At 38.9% G+C, this 19,532-nt stretch overlaps 1 protein-coding gene across 18 annotated transcripts in view; it reads right to left on the reverse strand.

Annotated features, from left to right (window-relative positions):
* SLC25A21 (solute carrier family 25 member 21) overlaps nt 1-19,532 on the reverse strand; it is a 396,583-nt gene that overhangs the window by 75,667 nt on the left and 301,384 nt on the right. For 13 of the 18 annotated variants that reach the window (XM_073349071.1, XM_073349072.1, XM_073349070.1 and 10 more), the window contains one exon: nt 7,427-7,510. The exons of 1 other annotated variant lie outside the window; for it this stretch is intronic. In XM_073349071.1, coding sequence (XP_073205172.1) covers nt 7,427-7,510 — 84 coding nt within the window. Of the gene's footprint in view, nt 1-7,426; nt 7,511-8,079; nt 8,152-19,532 lie in introns of all 18 variants that reach the window. 4 more of the 18 variants (XM_073349084.1, XM_073349085.1, XM_073349082.1 and 1 more) reach the window with 1 other exon arrangement.

A 19,532-nucleotide genomic window follows, 5' to 3' on the forward strand; every position in this document is an offset into this window, starting at 1 on the left:
TGGTGAGGTGGTTGGTGGTGTTAGGGATGTGGGGAGTGCTGGATGAGTAGCCTCTGCTCTCCTTCCTATCTCCAGTGTCACAATCTGAGCACAGCCAAACGAGCAGGGCAGTACGAGGAGCTTACTCTCCCTTAATCCTCTGCACAGGCAAGTAAGGGCTGTGCCACTCTAGCTCACGGTGATAATGACTTGAATAAATACTGAGGATAGCAAGCACTGTGGCCAGAACTAAACATTTGTAGAAGCAGGCCCTTAGTAACAACATTTTGTTTACCCTGTTATTCCCTGTTCCCCATTTGGTTTATCCACTATGTTTACCTACCTTATGTGTAGTTACATTGTCAAAGTGTATTGGAAAGAAATGCCTTCTTTAATACGAGCAAAACTGAAAAGCAGTAATAAGCACTGATAAAGACAGTGGCTGGAATACAGAAGAAAAAAAGACAGGTAGAATGACTCACATGCTTTGGCTAATAAAGCTGGTCACATTTACTTTTTAAAAAGTAATTGAAAATAAGGGGGATTGGTAAAAGGCATGCAGGTTGCGCAGCTGAAGAAACTGCACCCAAAATTGGCAAGGTCAGATCAGTGCTAGATGCAATAAAAGAGGTTCTATAAATACAATGAGAAGAACTGGCTAGCCAAGATATGGGATTTTTTGAATGGGTAGCTCACGTTGCATAAATCAAGCTAATGCTTTGCACAACACCCACTGTTTGAAGTTCCAATTAATTCTTATTTCAGAAAACAAAAATCTCATGTGTCTTAATTACAAAACTTTGGACTTTATACACTTCAGGAGACTATAGAAAAATATAGTACTTGCCTTTAAAGGTCAGTCAGTTAAAAACATTCATTTGCATGACTTTTTAATTATTTATTGGTTCATGGAAGTACAAACATTGCCTAATTAAAAAATCTGGCAGTAACAAAACATAATGAAATTTAGCCTATGAAACAATTAAAATGACATTTAAACAAAAAAATAAAACCAGGCCACAACATATCTTTTAACTTTATGGTATTTTAATTTTTTAGATTTACAAAGAAACGTGCAATGAGCTAAGCATAGTTTCATCTGCACCCCAAAACCAGTTTTTTGGGGTGTTCTCTGCCATTTTAAAAAATACACACGCAGGGCCAAATTTTCAACTGAACAGCACCAATTTACAGAAGCAGAGAATTCTAGCCCTTAGTCTTTTGCTGTTTGATCCGACCAATCCACAAATCAAATCTGCATTGAAACCAAGGAAAACCCTTAAAGACTGTACAAACTGGTAATTTATATTTTATTTATGTACACAGCTTCTTTTTTATGAGATGGGCCAGTTGGGAAGTACTGTCACCATAGTATTTATTAGGCAGAAAAAAAATCAACTGCATACTACGGCATCTGGTCAAGATTTTGTGACCACATATTTCAACATATATTTCAATTATATCTGGCAGGATACCATTTTCTCTAAGATCTCAGCTCAGTGATTATTCAGTCAGAATAGCCTTATATGGCAAGACTATAAGGCCAGGAGATCACATGGTTTAACGATTAGAACAAAACAACTGGGGAGTTCAGATCAGTGTATCTAAACTTGGCTGACTTACCACGGGTGAAATTTGCTCCTGTGCAGAGCGCCAGCATAAGGCCCATGCACCATTTAAGTCCCACTTAAGTCTTCAGAATAGCTCCTACATAGCATTTAAGTGGTGCTTTTCATTGGCCGACTTCACAGAAGGGAATTTCTCCCTGGGTGAACTCAAATATTTTACTCTGGAATGAATCTTTCTCTGTCTCCTCTTTATGATTTCTGTCGCTCACGCTGAGCGAGCACTCTCATAATTTCTCTTTGGGCAGTTGCCTCCAGACTTGGGACTGACAGAGCAGCTCCTATATCATACATTTTTTTCTGGGTTATTTGTTGATATCTGTTTATTTTAAGCCAAAATTGCTGACTGTGTCTATCAAACTGTCTTTTCTACACCTTCTTCTCTCAGTTTCTTCCCTCTTTAAGCTGGTACTCATGGACAGATGACTGTGACAATGTGACCTCCTGCCTCCCTCCACGCCCCTGGAAAAATGGAATAATTACTTTACAGCTTAGGCATTTCATTTATTACTATAAAGAGCCTCTGTTACAGGGCAGTACATTTATTTTTTGTACATGCTGCTACTTCAGTTACTTTTTCGTACTCTATAAATTTGCTCCCTCCATATCCTCTTCCATACTTCAGTGCCATAGAACAACTGATAGTATTCATTGCCATCCCTCAGAAATAGCTTCTTCTTTGGGGCACTTAAACTGTTACTTCTTATGATCTGTCTACATTAGGGGATTTTTGCACTAGTGTAGTGCAAAAATCCCTAATGGAGACAGGCCAGTAGACTCATAGTTGAACAGAGCTCTGAGAAGAAATTATTTATTTTTGGTCTGTTGGCAACCCGCCCATTCCCCTCCCTCCCCAAATCATTTTGGATTGACTCAACAGGAAAACATGTCAAAATTTCCAACAAATCGAAAAGTCAAGAACATTTTTGTTTCAGATCAAATTAAATGTTTTGTTTGACCCTTTGAGTCTGAGCTTTGACTTTAAAAAAACCTGAAAGAAATTAAGAAACAAAAAACTCATCATTGTTTTGATTTTTCTCATAATCTTATTGTATCATTTTTAGATTTTTTAAAAATGTTTCAGCAACCCTGAGTCTGAATTTTTCACCAAAAAAAGTGTCAGCTGAAAAAATTCACCCAGCTCTACTGTTGAAGACTCAGGATGAAATCCGGACTCAGCTGAAGTCAATATAAACCCCCTTGTTTATCCAATCATGTAAGATGGGACAAAGGCACTGAGGGGCAGACTTTAAGTCTTTGAGCCTTCAATGCCATTTTAAGGACCTGTCTACATTAGAGATATTTGTTCTTCAGTTACAACACGAATCTCTACTACAGATAGACCATAAGTGGAAACAGTTTAAGTGTTCCAAGGTAGCAACTCTTTGTGAGGAACAGCACCGAACAATACCAGTTGTTCTATGTCACAGCAGAGGAATTACAAAATAACATCTCCAACCTTACCAGGGAATACTAGAAGGGCAACACAAAATGTCCTTTTTCAAGCAAACAATAGATTGACAAGAACACATGCATGCTTGATGTTGGATGAAAGAAGCTCATACTATAGAAAGTGTTCATCCCGTAAAACAATAAATCCCACAATCTTGCCTGGGTCATTTTCAGCTTTTGTTATTAGCTTGTTTAAGGTCAAAAGAAGGATCAGGTGAAATTCATAAAGAAATTTCATTTTTTTGCCTCTGAAAATCACCTTTTGTTTCTGCCAAAATATTAGAGACGAATGTAATCACGGTGTTTCACTGATGGCAAGAATTTCTCTCATAGCTTTAGCTAGAACCCACTAGAAACTCCGCGCAACGCACTAGTAGATTAAAATCTTAATTTAGAACCTTTCCCTATACAGTGCTCAAATTCTACTTCTGCCCACAGGTTCAAACATTAACACTTGAAAACATCAGAAATATTTTGCTCTGACTCCAGACTGAGGTCAACACACTTTCAAAATTAGAAAAATTCTCTACATTTTCTTCTTGTTAACACCACATAACTGAGATCCCTAATCAGTTCTCTTGAGATAATACCACTATCAAGGTTTTCCCTTATTGTTTGTTATCAGTTAAGCCCACCAAAGGACATGCAACAAAGAAGAAAACACTGGGTAGCAAAAGGCTATGGCAGCAGTATTAGGGATGTAAGTGTTATGGTCAGTTGTCTGTGATGTTGCTGATAGAAGAAAGACTGGGAGCAGATCTATTTTGAAAGTTATTGACTTTGTATTTCATATCAAGAACTAGAGATTTTGTAAAGTTGTTTTTGAAGGCAAGCTGCACCACAGGTGTCATAAATATAAAGGGAAGTGTAACCACCTTTCTGTATACAGAACTATAAAATCCCTCCCGGCCAGAGGCAAAACCCTTTCACCTGTAAAGGGTTAAGAAGCTAAGATAACCTTGCTGGCACCTGACCAAAATGACCAATGAGGAGATGTCATAAATATAAAGGGAAGGGTAAACCCCTTTGAAATCCCTCCTGGCCAGGGGAAAGCTCCTCTCACCTGTAAAGGGTTAAGAAGCTAAAGGTAACCTCGCTGGCACCTGACCAAAATGACCAATGAGGAGACAAGATACTTTCAAAAGCTGGGAGGAGGGAGAGAAACAAAGGGTCTGGGTCTGTCTGTAGTCGTCTTGGCCAGGGACAGAACAGGAATGGAGTCTTAGAACTTTTAGTAAGTAATCTAGCTAGGTATGTGTTAGATTATGATTTCTTTAAATGGCTGAGAAAAGAATTGTGCTGAATAGAATAACTATTTCTGTCTGTGTATCTTTTTTGTAACTTAAGGTTTTGCCTAGAGGGGTTCTCTGTGTTTTTGAATCTAATTACCCTGTAAGATATCTACCATCCTGATTTTACAGGGGGGATTTCTTTATTTCTATTTACTTCTATTTTTTATTAAAAGTCTTCTTGTAAAACACTGAATGCTTTTTCATTGTTCTCAGATCCAAGGGTTTGGGTCTGTGGTCACCTATGCAAAATGGTGAGGCTTTTTATCCAACATTTCCCAGGAAAGGGGGGGTGCAAGTGTTGGGAGGATTGTTCATTGTTCTTAAGATCCAAGGGTCTGGGTCTGTAGTCACCTAGGCAAATTGGTGAGGCTTTTTACCAAACCTTGTCCAGGAAGTGGGGTGCAAGGTTTTGGGAAGTATTTTGGGGGGAAGGACGCGTCCAAACAGCTCTTCCCCAGTAACCAGTATTAGTTTGGTGGTGGTAGCGGCCAGTCCAAGGATAATGGGTGTAATATTTTGTACCTTGGGGAAGTTTTGACCTAAGCCGGTAAAGATAAGCTTAGGAGGTTTTTCATGCAGGTCCCCACATCTGTACCCTAGAGTTCAGAGTGGGGGAGGAACCTTGACAGGAGACAAGTTACTTTCAAAGCTGGGGGGAGGGGGGACACAAAGGGTCTGTCTGTTTGTGTGATGCTTTTGCCGGGAACTGAACAGGAATGGAGTATTAGAACTTGTTAGTAAGTAATCTAGTTAGAAATGTGTTAGATTTCCTTTTGTTTAAATGGCTTGTAAATAAGCTGTGCTGAATGGAATGTATATTCCTGTTTTTGTGTCTTTTTGTAACTGAAGGTTTTGCCTAGATGGATTCTCTATGTTTTGAATCTGATTACCCTGTAAGGTATTTACCATCCTGATTTTACAGAGGTGATTCTTTTACTTTTTCTTTAATTAAAATTCTTCTTTTAAGAACCTGATTGCTTTTTCATTGTTCTTAAGATCCAAGGGTTTGGGTCTGTGTTCACCTATGCAAATTGGTGAGGATTTTTATCAAGCCTTCTCTAGGAAAGGGGGTGTAGGGCTTGGGGGGATATTTTGGGGGGAAGACGTCTCCAAGTGGGCTCTTTCCCTGTTCTTTGTTTAACACGCTTCGTGGTGGCAGCATAGGATTCAAGGACAAGGCAAAGTTTGTACCTTGAGGAAATTTTAACCTAAGATGGTAAGAATAAGCTTAGGGGGTCTTTCATGCAGTTTCCCACAACTGTACCCTAGAGTTCTGAGTGGGGAAGGAACCTTGACAACAGGTATGGTATATATTCTGAGTAAGGTAATTTACCACACATTTCCTTGCAAATCGCAATAATATCAGCATTAACTGAGTTATATTAATGGGATAAGTAGTCTTTGTGTCTTTGAGAAATGATTGAAAGTACAATATTTATGTGACAAAAACTCTTGAACAACAAACATGTCTGAGTCTCGCTGCTGAAGAGAAACTCCACAAAGACATATATAAAAAAACTCATTCTAAAGAATATTAGAAAGGGCTATTTACTTGAAATTTATGGTAGGTTATAAATTTGAGGGAAAAAGTCTACCTTTTTAATGTAACTTAATTGAAATGAATATTAGTTGTTCCTTTTCCAAATAAAAATACAGCAGGGTGAAGGGTTTGTACCTCCAATAATATATTCAAGTTCATATAGTCTCTGTTACTTTACACCCCTGGACTGGACAAAACTACCCAATGATAGAAGAGTTAAAAAAAGGCTCAACGTTGGCTAAATAGGAAACATTTTATTCACTTAGTCCCTGAACCTCCAGAGACTCACACACATGCTTAATTTTACACACTGTGAGTTGTCCCACTAAAGTCAAGAAAGACTTCCATTGACTTCAGTAGGCTTTGGATCAGACCCAAAAGACATCAAGCTTCCAGTCCTGCATTCATATCACACCCAAATGCCCACTGAATTCAAAATACTGAATTACTGGTGATTTATACCTGATTTATGCTTTTTTTTAAACAACTAGATGAAGGGATTATACATTTTTCATTTTTCTTTCAGAAGGGATAAAGAATAACACACACACAAATCAGGAAAAACCAGAAATCCTAATTATTTTAGCAAACTTTTGAATGTTTTTTAAAATGTCACATGTCTGATAGGTGTGATGCACAGCAGTTCTTCACCAGGAATCAAAAAGTAACAGAAAGCAACATAATCACTGCAGACGGATTTGCAGACTTCTATCTCACAAACTTAATGGAAACATTTGTAAAGATTTCTTCACTTAGTGATTGAAAACATTAGTTCTGCTACTCTGTACTTATGTAAAAGCACAATTCTATTTAATCCATAGTAAAGTCAAGTACTGAAAATCCATACAGTATAAAATCAGGTTTCTACTGTATTTTCAAAGTTCTTGGGAGTAAGCCTGCAAGCTGTATAAAACTGGGATTTGGCTAATTTGAGTCCCCTCTATTAAAGGTAAGCATCAATCATGCAGAGGTCCTGTTGCTAATGTACTTAACTTTAAACTTGTGAGTAATCCCACTGAACTCACTGGCATCAGTGAGACTGCTCATGTATTGAAAGTTAAGCACATGCTTAAGAGATCTGTTGGATTGGGGTGAGGAACCCTAGAAAAGATCTTATATGCTCCACAGAACCAAGAAGTTGCTCCTGTGGAGCATTAGTTAGGGCAACTGCTGGGAAGCTAATCCACCTTGGCTAACTTGAAATGCCAGATAATCAGAGTTCAGGAATTGGTGCTGCACTGGATTGGATTATATATTAAATAGAGAGGATTTTAATGACATAGGTTCTAGGCCAAATCAGTATTACCCTATTGAATTCAGTGAGTCCATATTGGTGTAACAAAGAGCATAATTAAGCATCCTGCATCTAAATGATGTGTAAGGCATTTCAGATTGTGTTTATTATGTCAAATAAAATGTTTGCCAAATTCTGACCACAGGAGAAAGGGTTAATTTAAAAGCAGTGTTCCAATGTCTGGAAAGCTGGGTGATTAGAAACAGCCACATAAAATTGACAAATATAACATATGTATTCTTACCCTTCGGTCCGGAAAATAGTCCTAAAACTGTCCCCCAAGCTCTTGTAACTGGTTGGATCAGTTTTCCCTCTTTGAATTTGGAACCTAAAAAATACAATTTATAACAGCATGTGAAGTTAAGGATTTTAAAAGCCACTTTCAGCTTTCCAATTTCTATATAAAAGGGATTTTAAGGTTTATTGATATATCTTATTCATTATTATAGACTGTTCCTGATATTTATTCTTATTAACGCTACTTTCATAGGAGTTATTAAACAAAGGAGAAATACAGTTTTAAAAGTAACTTTTTAGTAGTTCATAGTATTCAGATAGCCAACACTTTTACAATTTACACCTCTTTCTTGTTGTGTAAAAAATAAACTGCTAATCATGGACTTGATCCAAAGTCCATGGAAGTTCATAGGAGTCTTTCAATGGTCTTTGAATCAGACCCTGTTTTCAGAAATCTGAAGTAGCATATTGTAATGCATTTTACCACTGTGAAATGAACCTACCATACAATTTCTTATTTTTAGTGTCTGATCCAACTCCAACTGAAATCATCAGGAGATTCTATTGGAAGTTAGATCAGGTGCCTAACAGTCACTTTTGGACATTTAACACAGAGGCGAACAATATAAAATGCAGCTATCAATACTTTAATTAAGTCACCTTTCTTCTGCTCATATTTTGACACATAATGAGCATTCAGCAGCAGGCTGACAATGCTTGCAGCACACCAGCCTTAAGAAAAACAACAAGATTATGATTTAAGACTGCAAACATACATGCCAGTATTTATAAACTCTGGATAAAGGTGGTCAGCATAACTCACTGTGTTAATCTACTGAGTGCTCCAAATGGGGGTACACCTAACTTCTCAAAGTGCCAATAGAGAAAAGGAAAAAGAGGCTAGAGCGTACATTCCCCATCCCCTCCACCCTTTGTTTTAAAAGTGTGTATGCGGGGTGGGGGTTGGGGGGATCATGACATCTTTTTCCAGTTTGAGCCTTGGATATACTGTGCTTTTGTTCACAGTTTGATTACACTTAGAAGTCTTTGGCTACATCCTACACAATAAGGGGACTTTGTAGAAAAAATTATCATCTAAAACCAAAATGTGTAGTCTTTCATTATATCTCATTTTTAAAACTGTAGAGCTACAAAGATGCTCACTTGAGTAGCCTAGCCAAGTTCCACATCAAGGGAACTTCAAACAGAGTTGGAAGAACATAATTTCTTTTTCGATTTTTTCAATTACTATCCAGCATCCAAAACAACACAAACACAAATGTTAGTAATCTCAGTTCAGAATAGCATTGTTTGAGGCCATCTACAGACTGCCATTATAACTCATGTAACATCAGCCCTGTGCATTAAATAACGCCTGCTTCAAAGAATCATTCAGACATTAATTATTATAATCAAATACTGCTGGAAGTCCTAAGCAAAAGATAAAACAAGCATGTTTACCTTTTTATTTATATTCTTCACACATAGCATACAGTGTTTTAGTGTTTTAGACAGAAAACATACAAATATGGCTTCTTAGTCTGATTAGACACCATCAGCTTCAAATAATACCACCAACTAGTACAATTTTAGTTAAATGATATTAAACAGCAATTTTCTCTTCCATCTCAACTGGATTCAGCAGGATCAAAAAAGGTTTTCACATTTTAGCAAAAGGCATTCTTAGTTTTGCCTATCAGTGTTTCCTAAGCTGTTTGCACTAACAAATCTAAGCATTTTCTTCACTCTGGAAGACAAATTTCCAGTGATGTAATATAATTCTTTGGGCAATTATGAAGGCAAACCCACATCTTTTTTGAATGCATTTAGAAGGAAATGTTGGATCGCTCCATAGTCCTAAGAAAAGCAGTTCAGGCACATGTGGGATCTCCATCTGAGGTAACCTCTTTTATTAGTGAGAGAACTTGCTGCCAAGTTGGCAAAGCAGAGACTGCTGTTCTAGAGGTTTACACTCATGTGAGAGTTGATGCATAACATTTTGTCTGAAAAGAACCCTTGGGAAGGTTAATAGCTGAAAATGCCTCAATGGCATCGCACAAAGTCCAACAGTAATAACAGCAACGGAATGTTGTAAGTTGTTACATTACACTAGCCAAGAAATCAAGACTGAAAAAAAATCTTAGCACACACACACATGTAGGATTTATACTAATATTAGTATGTTTAAGCCTTGATCATTTATACCTCAAAGTTTAAATTCAAAAGTGATGGGCTCCATTTGTTGTAAAAAGAAACCTTGTAAAAATTCACTAGTAATTGAAAGAAATTGTAGACTAGTATTTACATAGAAAGACTGTCCTAAACCATAAAACTTTTTTCAGAAGTTTTTAAGACTTTCGTCCTAAGCAGAAATTTAGAATAAAGGTGATTGTTTCTAAAATACTCTTGGAAAAACGTAGGCCCCTATCCTGTAAATACCTATGTATGTGCTACCTGTACACATTCACATTATTTAACAAGACTACTCATGTGCATAATTTTAAGCACATGCATAAATATTTGCTGGATTGGGGCCTTAATCCTGGGCTACCCCAACAGAGATAATATATATTAAAATTATTTTACTTTAGCTTTATCCTATAGCCACATACAACTGTCCTGTATATTTCTTAATTCTTAATATTTCTGCTCATAAAATGCAGAAACCGAATAAACACTTTAATAAAATAATAGTTAATTTATTTGTATCAGTTTATGGGGTAAAAGGATAACTTCTTACTAAAAATGTTAAATAATATTTTTTACATTTATTTCAATTTCTTTTTTAAAGGGAGAGAAGATCTTAGTATTAAGTGAGTCCATTTGTAACACTGACACAAACAACATATTCCTTCCTTTAGGGTTTTTGGATTAATTCCTTCCCTAGTAAATCTTTTTAATAGCTTTAACAGCAATCCTAAAATATATGCCAATTATGTGCTCTAATGTAGATCTGTGAACTGGGTTATTTGATTTGGAATTGCTTGCCTCAATAAAATAAGGTTTAACTTTTTAATGTACTAGCTAACTGATCACCAGTACTTGTTAGAAGAAGCTAGAGGAAGAACTGACAAGATGTTTATTTGTTTTGCTGGGGGGAGGAGCAGCAGCCACAGCAGCACCCTGTAGTTGTACTAGTAATAATAAAGAAGGGTGAAAGCATTCACTTCAAAAACAACCTGGTCTGTTTTACATTATTCACTAGGGGATTGAGCACAACCTGGAGACACACAATGCTTTTTTTCTGCTTCAAATCTATTTCTCTCTGAAAACAGTATTAACTAAATGCTTATATTCAAGTGAATTTCTTGCGCTTTGGAAACCGGAAGACTGTGTCTTATACATTATTGGCTTGTTAGAATTACAGAAGCTAACCTGCCTGACTAAATAGAAAGGAGCACACATTTCTGGTCTGGTTAAGATTCCGAAGTCTAAAAAGCAAAACCTGCAACTAAACATTTTTCAGAGTCAGAGTGAAAGGACGCTAACAAGATAAGGCCACAGTCCTTTTCTAGGGCTCCATATGGGCACCTGGATCTGCCCATGCAGAGCCCTTTGAAGCACCTGGGTTAAGAGTGCATTAACAACGTTGCCACACAACAAGAAGCAATAGACAGTGGATGCTGCGACAAGGTGCAAGTTTATTGAACGTATCACTAGAAAAAGGTTCAAACAACTGACATTTTCCTCAACTGTAACCTCTTCTCCACCAGCTTTGCTGATTCTCTAGTCTGTTCAAAATGCTGCAGCAATAATTATCTCCCTCTCTCTCCTAAGTCTACCACAAAGGCTTCGTGATGTTTGTAAGAGGAGGCAGTAGCCACTGTCCTCAATCCACCCCAGAAGATTACATAAGAGGAGGGATTCCCAAGCTAGTTGAGGACAAGAGCCTGAAAAGGGAAAGGAAAGGACGGGTCCAGGAACGGTTATGGTTTCAGGTGGAAACCATGTAAAAATAGCCATTTTAAATGCTTTTCTTTTTGAGATTTTTGGTGTTTATTCAAAACCTAAACTCCAAGTTGTAAACCTCTGTGATCCAAAATCAAAGAAGCTATGATTAAATGACCCATATTTGTGCAGCTGTACAACTGCTATTTGTAGGACAAATAATCCCAGGTCCTTCTCACCTGGACATCGTGAAAGGGGTAATCTTTATGGACAGAAACTGCCCTTGAATGACTCCTCTAATGTCTTTTGCTTCATCACTCCATGAACCCCCTGGGGAATTAAATCCAGATAGACCGCATGGAAATGCTTGCATAGGTATTGTAAGCAGTTGATCAGGAATTTGTCTAATCATCTCTCTGCCAACAAGTTCCTCAGATCCATAATCCACATGTCTCACAGTTAGGTTGTTACCTTTTATGCTGCTAACTTTTGCTCTGTAAAGTTTTCCATCTTCACTATACTTTGCCATGCAAATATCACCACTTCTAATACTAGATCTGTTAGGCACAAATAAACTCCTCTTCAACACAAAGGATGCCCGTTTTCTTTTGCCATCTGTGCCAGCCATTTCCCATTAGTAATCATTGTACCATTCTGTGAAGCAGTTTCTGTGCAAAACCCTCTTACGTAGAGTGATCATATGTCCCTGAAAATCACACATCTGTTTCCACGGTCTGTCCCACTGTCCTTGCTGTTTTTACAAAATCCAGCGTTTTCTCCCAGTTTTTGTAAACTCCCGCAGTCCCCATATGCTTCCCAGTGACCCCTCCCTCTGCAAAAGTTTGCAAGCCAGTTTTACCCTGGATGCAGTGAAATCCACAGGATGGTGGGGAAAGAGAGGCTGAGGTGAGAGCCAGACACCTGGGAAAGAATTATCCGTAGAAACTCAGCACCCTCTCCATCTACTGCCCCATCGCCAGCTGTTGGAGATATTTGCCACAAGCTTTTCAATCAATGTTAAAAATACTATCATTTCCTTATTGTCAAAAAGGGGTAAATCAGTATTTGATATCTGTATTTAAATATACTGTCAGCAACCAAACCTTGTCCACACAGCACAGACTCATGGAGTCAATCCTGGCTCCATTCAACTCAATAGAACAGGGGTGGCCAACCTGAGCCTGAGAAGGAGCCAGACTTACCAACGTACATTGCCAAAGAGCTGCAGTAATATGTCAGCAGCCCCGCAGCAGCTCCCCCCACCTGCTCCCAGCTTCTCCCACCCACCAGCAGCCCTGCTGATCAGCACCTCCCCCTCCCTCCCCACACATCCCAATCAGCTGTTTGGTGGCGTGCAGGAGGCTCTGGGGGCAGGGGGGAGGAGTGAAGGCACAGCAGGCTCAGGGGAAGGGGTGGGAAGGGGTGGAGTGGGGGGAGGGCCCGTGGCAGAGCCAGGGGTTGAGCAGTGAGCACCCCCTGTGACACATTGGAAAGTTGGCACCTGTAGCTCCAGCCCCAGAGTCGGTGCCTATACAAGGAGCCGCATGTTGACTTCTGAAGAGCCGCATGTGGCTCCGGAGCCACAGGTTGGTCACTTCTGCAATAGAAGTTTTGCCCATTGTCTTCAATGGGGCCAGGATTTCACCCATGAATTCCAGAGATTCTTGGTGCTCAGTACTGTGCTGCCAATGTACCAGTTCTGCTGCTGAGAAGATCAAAGGGAAAGAAAAAATGGGTGCTTTCTCTCTCGCAAGAAAAAAATAGCATTTGGACCATATTCATGATCTTTGTTAATAGGTGAGTCTTCTGTCTCCCCTTTAACTTACACACCCTTATTACGTCTAACTGAGATGACAGCTGCACCGTGCAATTTTAAGATGTGAATCAAATCCTTGATATTTCCTTCTCTGACTGCAAAGTATGAAGGAGGGAAAGCATTTATATGCATACTGTAAATATATAACTTTGGGTACTCAGTCAATTTAGATGATAGATGGAAAATTGTTCAGCATAGTAACAAAAGCAAATTAAATCTTCTGTGCAATGTAAATTCTAAAAAAAGCTTTTAAACATGTATAGCTTTCTGAAATGTAAGGTCAACAGCTAGAACTTATACTTTAATTAATTTCCTGTGATTCCAGACATACATCATTGCAGTTGCTCCTATAAGCATAACTAGATTTGAAAATTGATAGTCTGAGGCTATATTTTTAGCAGTTTACATGCTTATATTCAAATATAACTAGATCACAATTTAAACAGCTATCAAATTTGTTAACTTAAACATTTACTCTGGTGCCATTTGTTAGGGCTGTATATGAATGCAGATTTGCACAACTACTATAAAGGCTGTATATGGCATTGCTAGTGCTTAAATTTCATGTGAAACCCGATATTATAAAATGGACCTTGATAAGGTAGTTTATTCTACTATTTGGCACAAATTCTTCAGGTTGTTTATATTACTTATGGGATAATAACTAAATTGAGAGTATAATTCTGCCGTTTATTTTAACAGTAAATCCTTCTAGTCACACAAGCTGTTGAACAAATGAACATTACGTTTCAGAACAAAAACCTAATTATTTTAAGCCATAGATATAAATTATGCAATATATGTGGTTATATTTTAAGTATTATAGGACTGCATTGATGATATTTTAAGTACAAGGCCATAAAGAAACATAGCAGAACAGTAACATTATAGAAACAGGCAAGGGGCAGAATTTTTTTAAAAACCATTTTGCATTTTAGACCTATATTTAGTTTTTACTCTCTACAGAGCTATCTCAGTTTTCTCTACTGTAAATTACTTGCTTCACAAATGATAAATCATTAGTACAGATAGACAAATACTACAAAAAAGTGTATTCTAACATTCATTTCAATAAAAACTTCATTCACTTTGATGGGATTCATAATCCTTCTTATTTACTTTCTGTGACATTTGGAGGAGCAAATATTTGTTTTTGGAAAGGCAAATTTTTTCAGTTATGTATACAAATATGTATTTGTATGAATATTCACAATGGACATACTTGTATAGCTATCTTGAAAGCTGAATGTGGGTTTGGGAATCCCCTAATTTGGAAGATGAATTCTATGCAGATTAGGTGACCAACCACAGAGTGTGAATAGCAAGTTACAAATACAGTAGTGAAAACTCATAGTAGAGTTCACAACCAATTCACAGATGGAAGTATTTTCTTGTCAATGAATAATTTCAAATAATGAACAAATCCTGAAAAAGCAAAGTCTGTTCAGAGATAAATTAGCTCCTATTTCTATCTAATAATATGTAGTTCCCTGTGAATAGTTCACCCAGTTCCAGTCATGAGAGTGAGATTACAGAACATTTTCTTTATGCACAATAAATTGATCCCACTTCATTGTAACCTTTTTGTATTATTACACTTTTTGGAGATTTTGTTGCACATCAGTTGCTCAACAGCTTGAGTGGTATTGCATGGTAGCTATCACCAACTGGTGTGCATGGGTTTTTTATCTGGGCAGGGAGGAGGACTGGATGTGAAGATATGTACTAGGGGTAAGGCCAGTGAGACGAAGGAAAAGTAGCAGTCATATTCTTGGGTAAAGGGTATTGTAAAAGTTAGGTGAATTACAAACAACTTAAAAGAGAGCACTGCCCCATATGGTGTCGGGGGCAGAGGGGAGGACAGAAGAAGTCAGGCTGAGGAGTAGCAGCAGACTTAATGCTTTTGTTTTTTGTTTTTTCCTTTGACTGGTAGTAACTACATGACCTGGCAAAAAGGTTTACAAATGTAAGTCACAACACTCAGCTCCAGGTCAAATCTTCTCATGTTCAAAAAAAAAAATGGACAGTGATAGGTGGCATGGATCTGGCAGAATTCTGGATGGTAAAAAATGGAGGAAGGGGCAGGAGGATTGCCTCAGACCTAGCAGGAGTGGAAAGATTCTTCCTGGAAAACAGGCAGGATGATCTAATTAAAGCCCAGGACTGGGACTCAAGAGGTTCTATTCCAGCCTCTGCCATGGACTTCCTGTGTAGCCTTAGGCAAGCCAATCAATGTGTCTTGATTTACCCATTTGCAAAGCACACATAATGCTTTCTTTCCACACAGGAGTGTACTGTGGCCTGATAAGTACTCTGAGAGATCCACGTGGAAGGTACTAGAGACATGTAAACTATAAATCAAACAATACAAGTAAACATTTGCCATTATTACATTCTCTTGCTGGGACCTGACTGAAAAGCACAGTGGTCAGTCCCAATGAAGAAAACAAGTTAAGAGGCTGAAGAAGAAGAAGACCCAGTTCCTGTAAAGTGGCAAAAAATTAACAATATATCAGGATAAAACCAAGCACAATTAGGTCTCCTCCGAAGTAACAAAATAAGGTTTAGAACTTGTATTCTATTACTAGAGCATGCTGTAGAGACTTGACATACCATCAGCAGGTTTCACTGAACTACTGTATATTTTATGTTTTGCATATACATGTTTGAGTATGTGCTTGCATATTCAAGGAAAAGAACATTTAAAGACATCTGAATCTGCCCTGGGATGTGTGTGGAGTTTGTCAAACCACAAACCTTGGTTCAGATTTCAAAACAAGGGCACAGAGTTTACTCTTTTATTTTCAGACTATAAGAGAACTCTGAAACCAATGCCCAATAATCACTCTGCACGGTGTTCATCAGTAAAGGAGGCAGCTTATTGTGTTGTTGTATATTGCACAGGAATTTTTAGCTTTATGGCTGCGTGGGAGTGCTCCATCAGTAAACTACTCATCACTTTGACAGATGAACTAGCTCAAAGGCAACATAATAACCAGCCCAAACAGTCTCCCATCCTGCATCGAAATACTAACTCTAACTTGTGCATACAATTTAAAAACAAAAAATTTTGTCTGGGAGAAATTCATCTCTGTGCAGAAGCAGAAAAGGCCTCTGCACCACCAAACTCCTTTTCTGAAGTTTTAAGTGGCTCAGCGGTGCGTGGAGTTGGCTCTCTGCATAGGGGTGAATTTCACACTTTGTAATTAGGTGCAATAATCTTATTCAGGAAGGTTCCTCATCCCTTTTATATTCCCCATTCATTTTAAAAACGCCTTTCCTTTATTCTTTGTGTTCCAGCTGAGAAGTCTTTTAGTCAGTGAAAAATCCAGGTGGGAGAAGGAAACCAGCACCGACATTTCTTGTCCATATTATGATAAATCAGATCAATTACTTTGCTCTTGTCCCTTCCCAGTTGAAGAGCCGTGAGAAGACGCTTGTTACAAACAAATCTTCTGACAACCTGAGATAGGTGAGGAGCAGAATTCATTCTGAAGTTCTCTTGGGCAACATCATGGTAATTTAAGTTATTTTATTTACTGCTGCAATACTACATGGATAAGGGCTCTAAAAATACCTCCGATACAGAGACAAATTTACAAATCCAAGTCTTCTCCTAGATGTTACCCTATCATAAACCTGACTCATTAAAAAACAAAACAACAATATGAGATCACCAGGAGACAAAAAAGTGCAATGACCTTCTGTTAGGATTGAAGCTCTGAGGAATTATTAAGTCTTTTTTTCTCCACACACTAATGTGACTTCTCCTTTATGTTGCACAATGCAAGACAAAACATACAGTAGCTTAAAAGGTAGAACCAAGAACTTTGTTCAAAAATAATTACAAAGCACTTAGAATATTTGGCAAAAACAGAGATGCATGAATTAAACCTGCCCAGGAGCAGGTCTAACTTGCCCATGGAACAGTTCCATGGAAATGTGCTACAGTAATTATGCTGAGGGCTAACAAAAGAAATAATTATAGCAGTCTCACCAGTTCATGACTCTCAAATATTTTATCATCTTCCTGAGAAAGAAATACAGCACAAGCCTCATTCAAACCATACATGTTTTTAATAATCTCATTCAGGAACTGCATTTTTCAAAACTAAATAACTCAAAGTTACCACTATTTTATTCCACATCAAAAACGGGCCAGAAAAATATCAAGCAAACTGCTAGCTGTGATGTTGTGCAAGTACGTTTTTAATTTTGAGGAATGAAATGAGAACATTGCTCAGTACTCAGTCAGTGCTGGTTATACAGTAGAAAAGATACCATATTACAATCTTGAACCTGCAAGCATTTGAGCAAAGAATCTACTGATTTCTATGAAGAATAGAACTACTGTTTATTTCCAAGTTCTGTACTGCACTTACAAAGAAAAGCTTTAACCTCTTATGCTAATTTCCTTCTTTGCAAAGAAAAACATTTAGGGTATGTCTACACTATGAAATTAAGTCGAATTTATAGAAGTCGGTTTTTTAGAAATAGGTTTTATATATTCGAGTGTGTGTGTCCCCACAGAAAATGCTTAAGTGCATTAAGTGCATTAACTCGGCGGAGTGCTTCCACAGTACTGAGGCAGGCGTCGACTTCCGGAGTGTTGCACTGTGGGTAGCTATCCCACAGTTCCCGCAGTCTCCGCTGCCCATTGGAATTCTGGGTTGAGATCCCAATGCCTGATGGGGCTAAAACATTGTCGCGGGTGGTTCTGGGTACATATCGTCAGGCCCCTGTTCCCTCCCTCCCTCCGTGAAAGCAAGGGCAGACAATCGTTTCGTGCCTTTTTTCCTGAGTTACCTGTGCAGACGCCATACCATGGCAAGCATGGAGCCCGCTCAGCTCACTGTCACCGTATGTCTCCTGGGTGCTGGCAGATGCGGTACTGCATTGCTGCACAGTAGCAGCAACCCATTGCCTTGTGGCAGCAGACGGTGCAATAGGACTGGTAGCCGTCATCGTCATGTCCAAGGTGCTCCTGATCGCCTCTGTGAGGTCGATCAGGAGCGCCTGGGCAGACATGGGTGCAGGGACTAAATCTGGAGTGACTTGATCAGGTCATTCTCTTTAGTCCTGCAGTCAGTCCTATTGAACCATCTTATGGTGAGCAGGCAGGTGATACGGATTGCTAGTGGTCCTATTGCATCATCTTCTGCCGGGCAGGCAAGAGATGAGGATGGTTAGCAGTCCTATTGTACCATCTTGTGCCGAGCAGCCATGAGATGTGGATGGCATGCAGTCCTTCTGCACCATCTGCTGCCAGCTAAAGATGTAAAAGATAGATGGAGTGTATCAAAACAAGAAATAGACTAGATTTGTTTTGTACTCATTTGCAAACCCCCCCTTGCCCCCTGTCTAGGGGACTCATTCCTCTAGGTCACACTGCAGTCACTCACAGAGAAGGTGCAGCGAGGTAAATCTAGCCATGTATCAATCAGAGGCCAGACTAACCTCCTTGTTCCAATAAGAACAATAACTTAGGTGCACCATTTCTTATTGGAACCCTCCGTGAAGTCCTGCCTGAAATACTCCTTGATGTAAAGCCACCCCCTTTGTTGATTTTAACTCCCTGTAAGCCAAGCCTGTAAGCCGTGTCGTCAGTTGCCCCTCCCTGCGTCAGAGCAACGGCAAACAATCGTGCATCTGAGTTGAGAGTGCTGTCCAGAGCAGTCACAATGGAGCACTCTGGGATAGCTCCCGGAGGCCAATACCGTCAAATTGTGTCCACAGTACCCCAAATTCGACCCGGCAAGGGCGATTTAAGTGCTAATCCACTTGTTAGGGGTGGAGTAAGGAAATCGATTTTAAGAGCCCTTTAAGTCGAAATAAAGGGCTTCATTGTGTGGACGGGTGCAGGTTTACATCGATTTAACGCTGCTAAATTCGACCTAAAGTCCTAGTGTAGACCAGGGCTTAGAGTAATGAACAGAGGTAGTGTCAGCACACTCAAAATGAAGGGTACAGATCTAGCTTTTGTCAAATTAACTCACAGCCTTGGGGTGCTTTTTGGCTCTTTGTTGTTCCTGGGTTCCCTGATATAAGCGGGGGGCCTTCAACAGCTATACCTGTCCAGGAAGCATCAACCATTACTTTCAGATGTGAACCTGAAAACTGTCCACAACTTGATTACCCTTTAGAAACTATTATAATGTTCTACCCCTGAAGTCCACCCAGATGCTCTAGACAGCGCAGATGAGGGAGGCTGAATATAGAGGCAGGCGGCCGAGGCAACTGCCTCGGGTGCCAGGCTTGCGGGGTGATGAATTCGCAGATTTATAGATCCTAGCTGCAAATGTATTGTCTTATATGACAGGGATAAACCATGCATGCAAATAGTATATCAAAGTTGTGAAATGGGCTACAAATGCAATAAAAAATAAGGTATTCAAAAGGTTATTCACAG

The sequence above is a fragment of the Lepidochelys kempii genome, chromosome 6, assembly GCF_965140265.1.
Source record: "Lepidochelys kempii isolate rLepKem1 chromosome 6, rLepKem1.hap2, whole genome shotgun sequence".
NCBI classification, from domain to species: Eukaryota; Metazoa; Chordata; order Testudines; family Cheloniidae; genus Lepidochelys; species Lepidochelys kempii.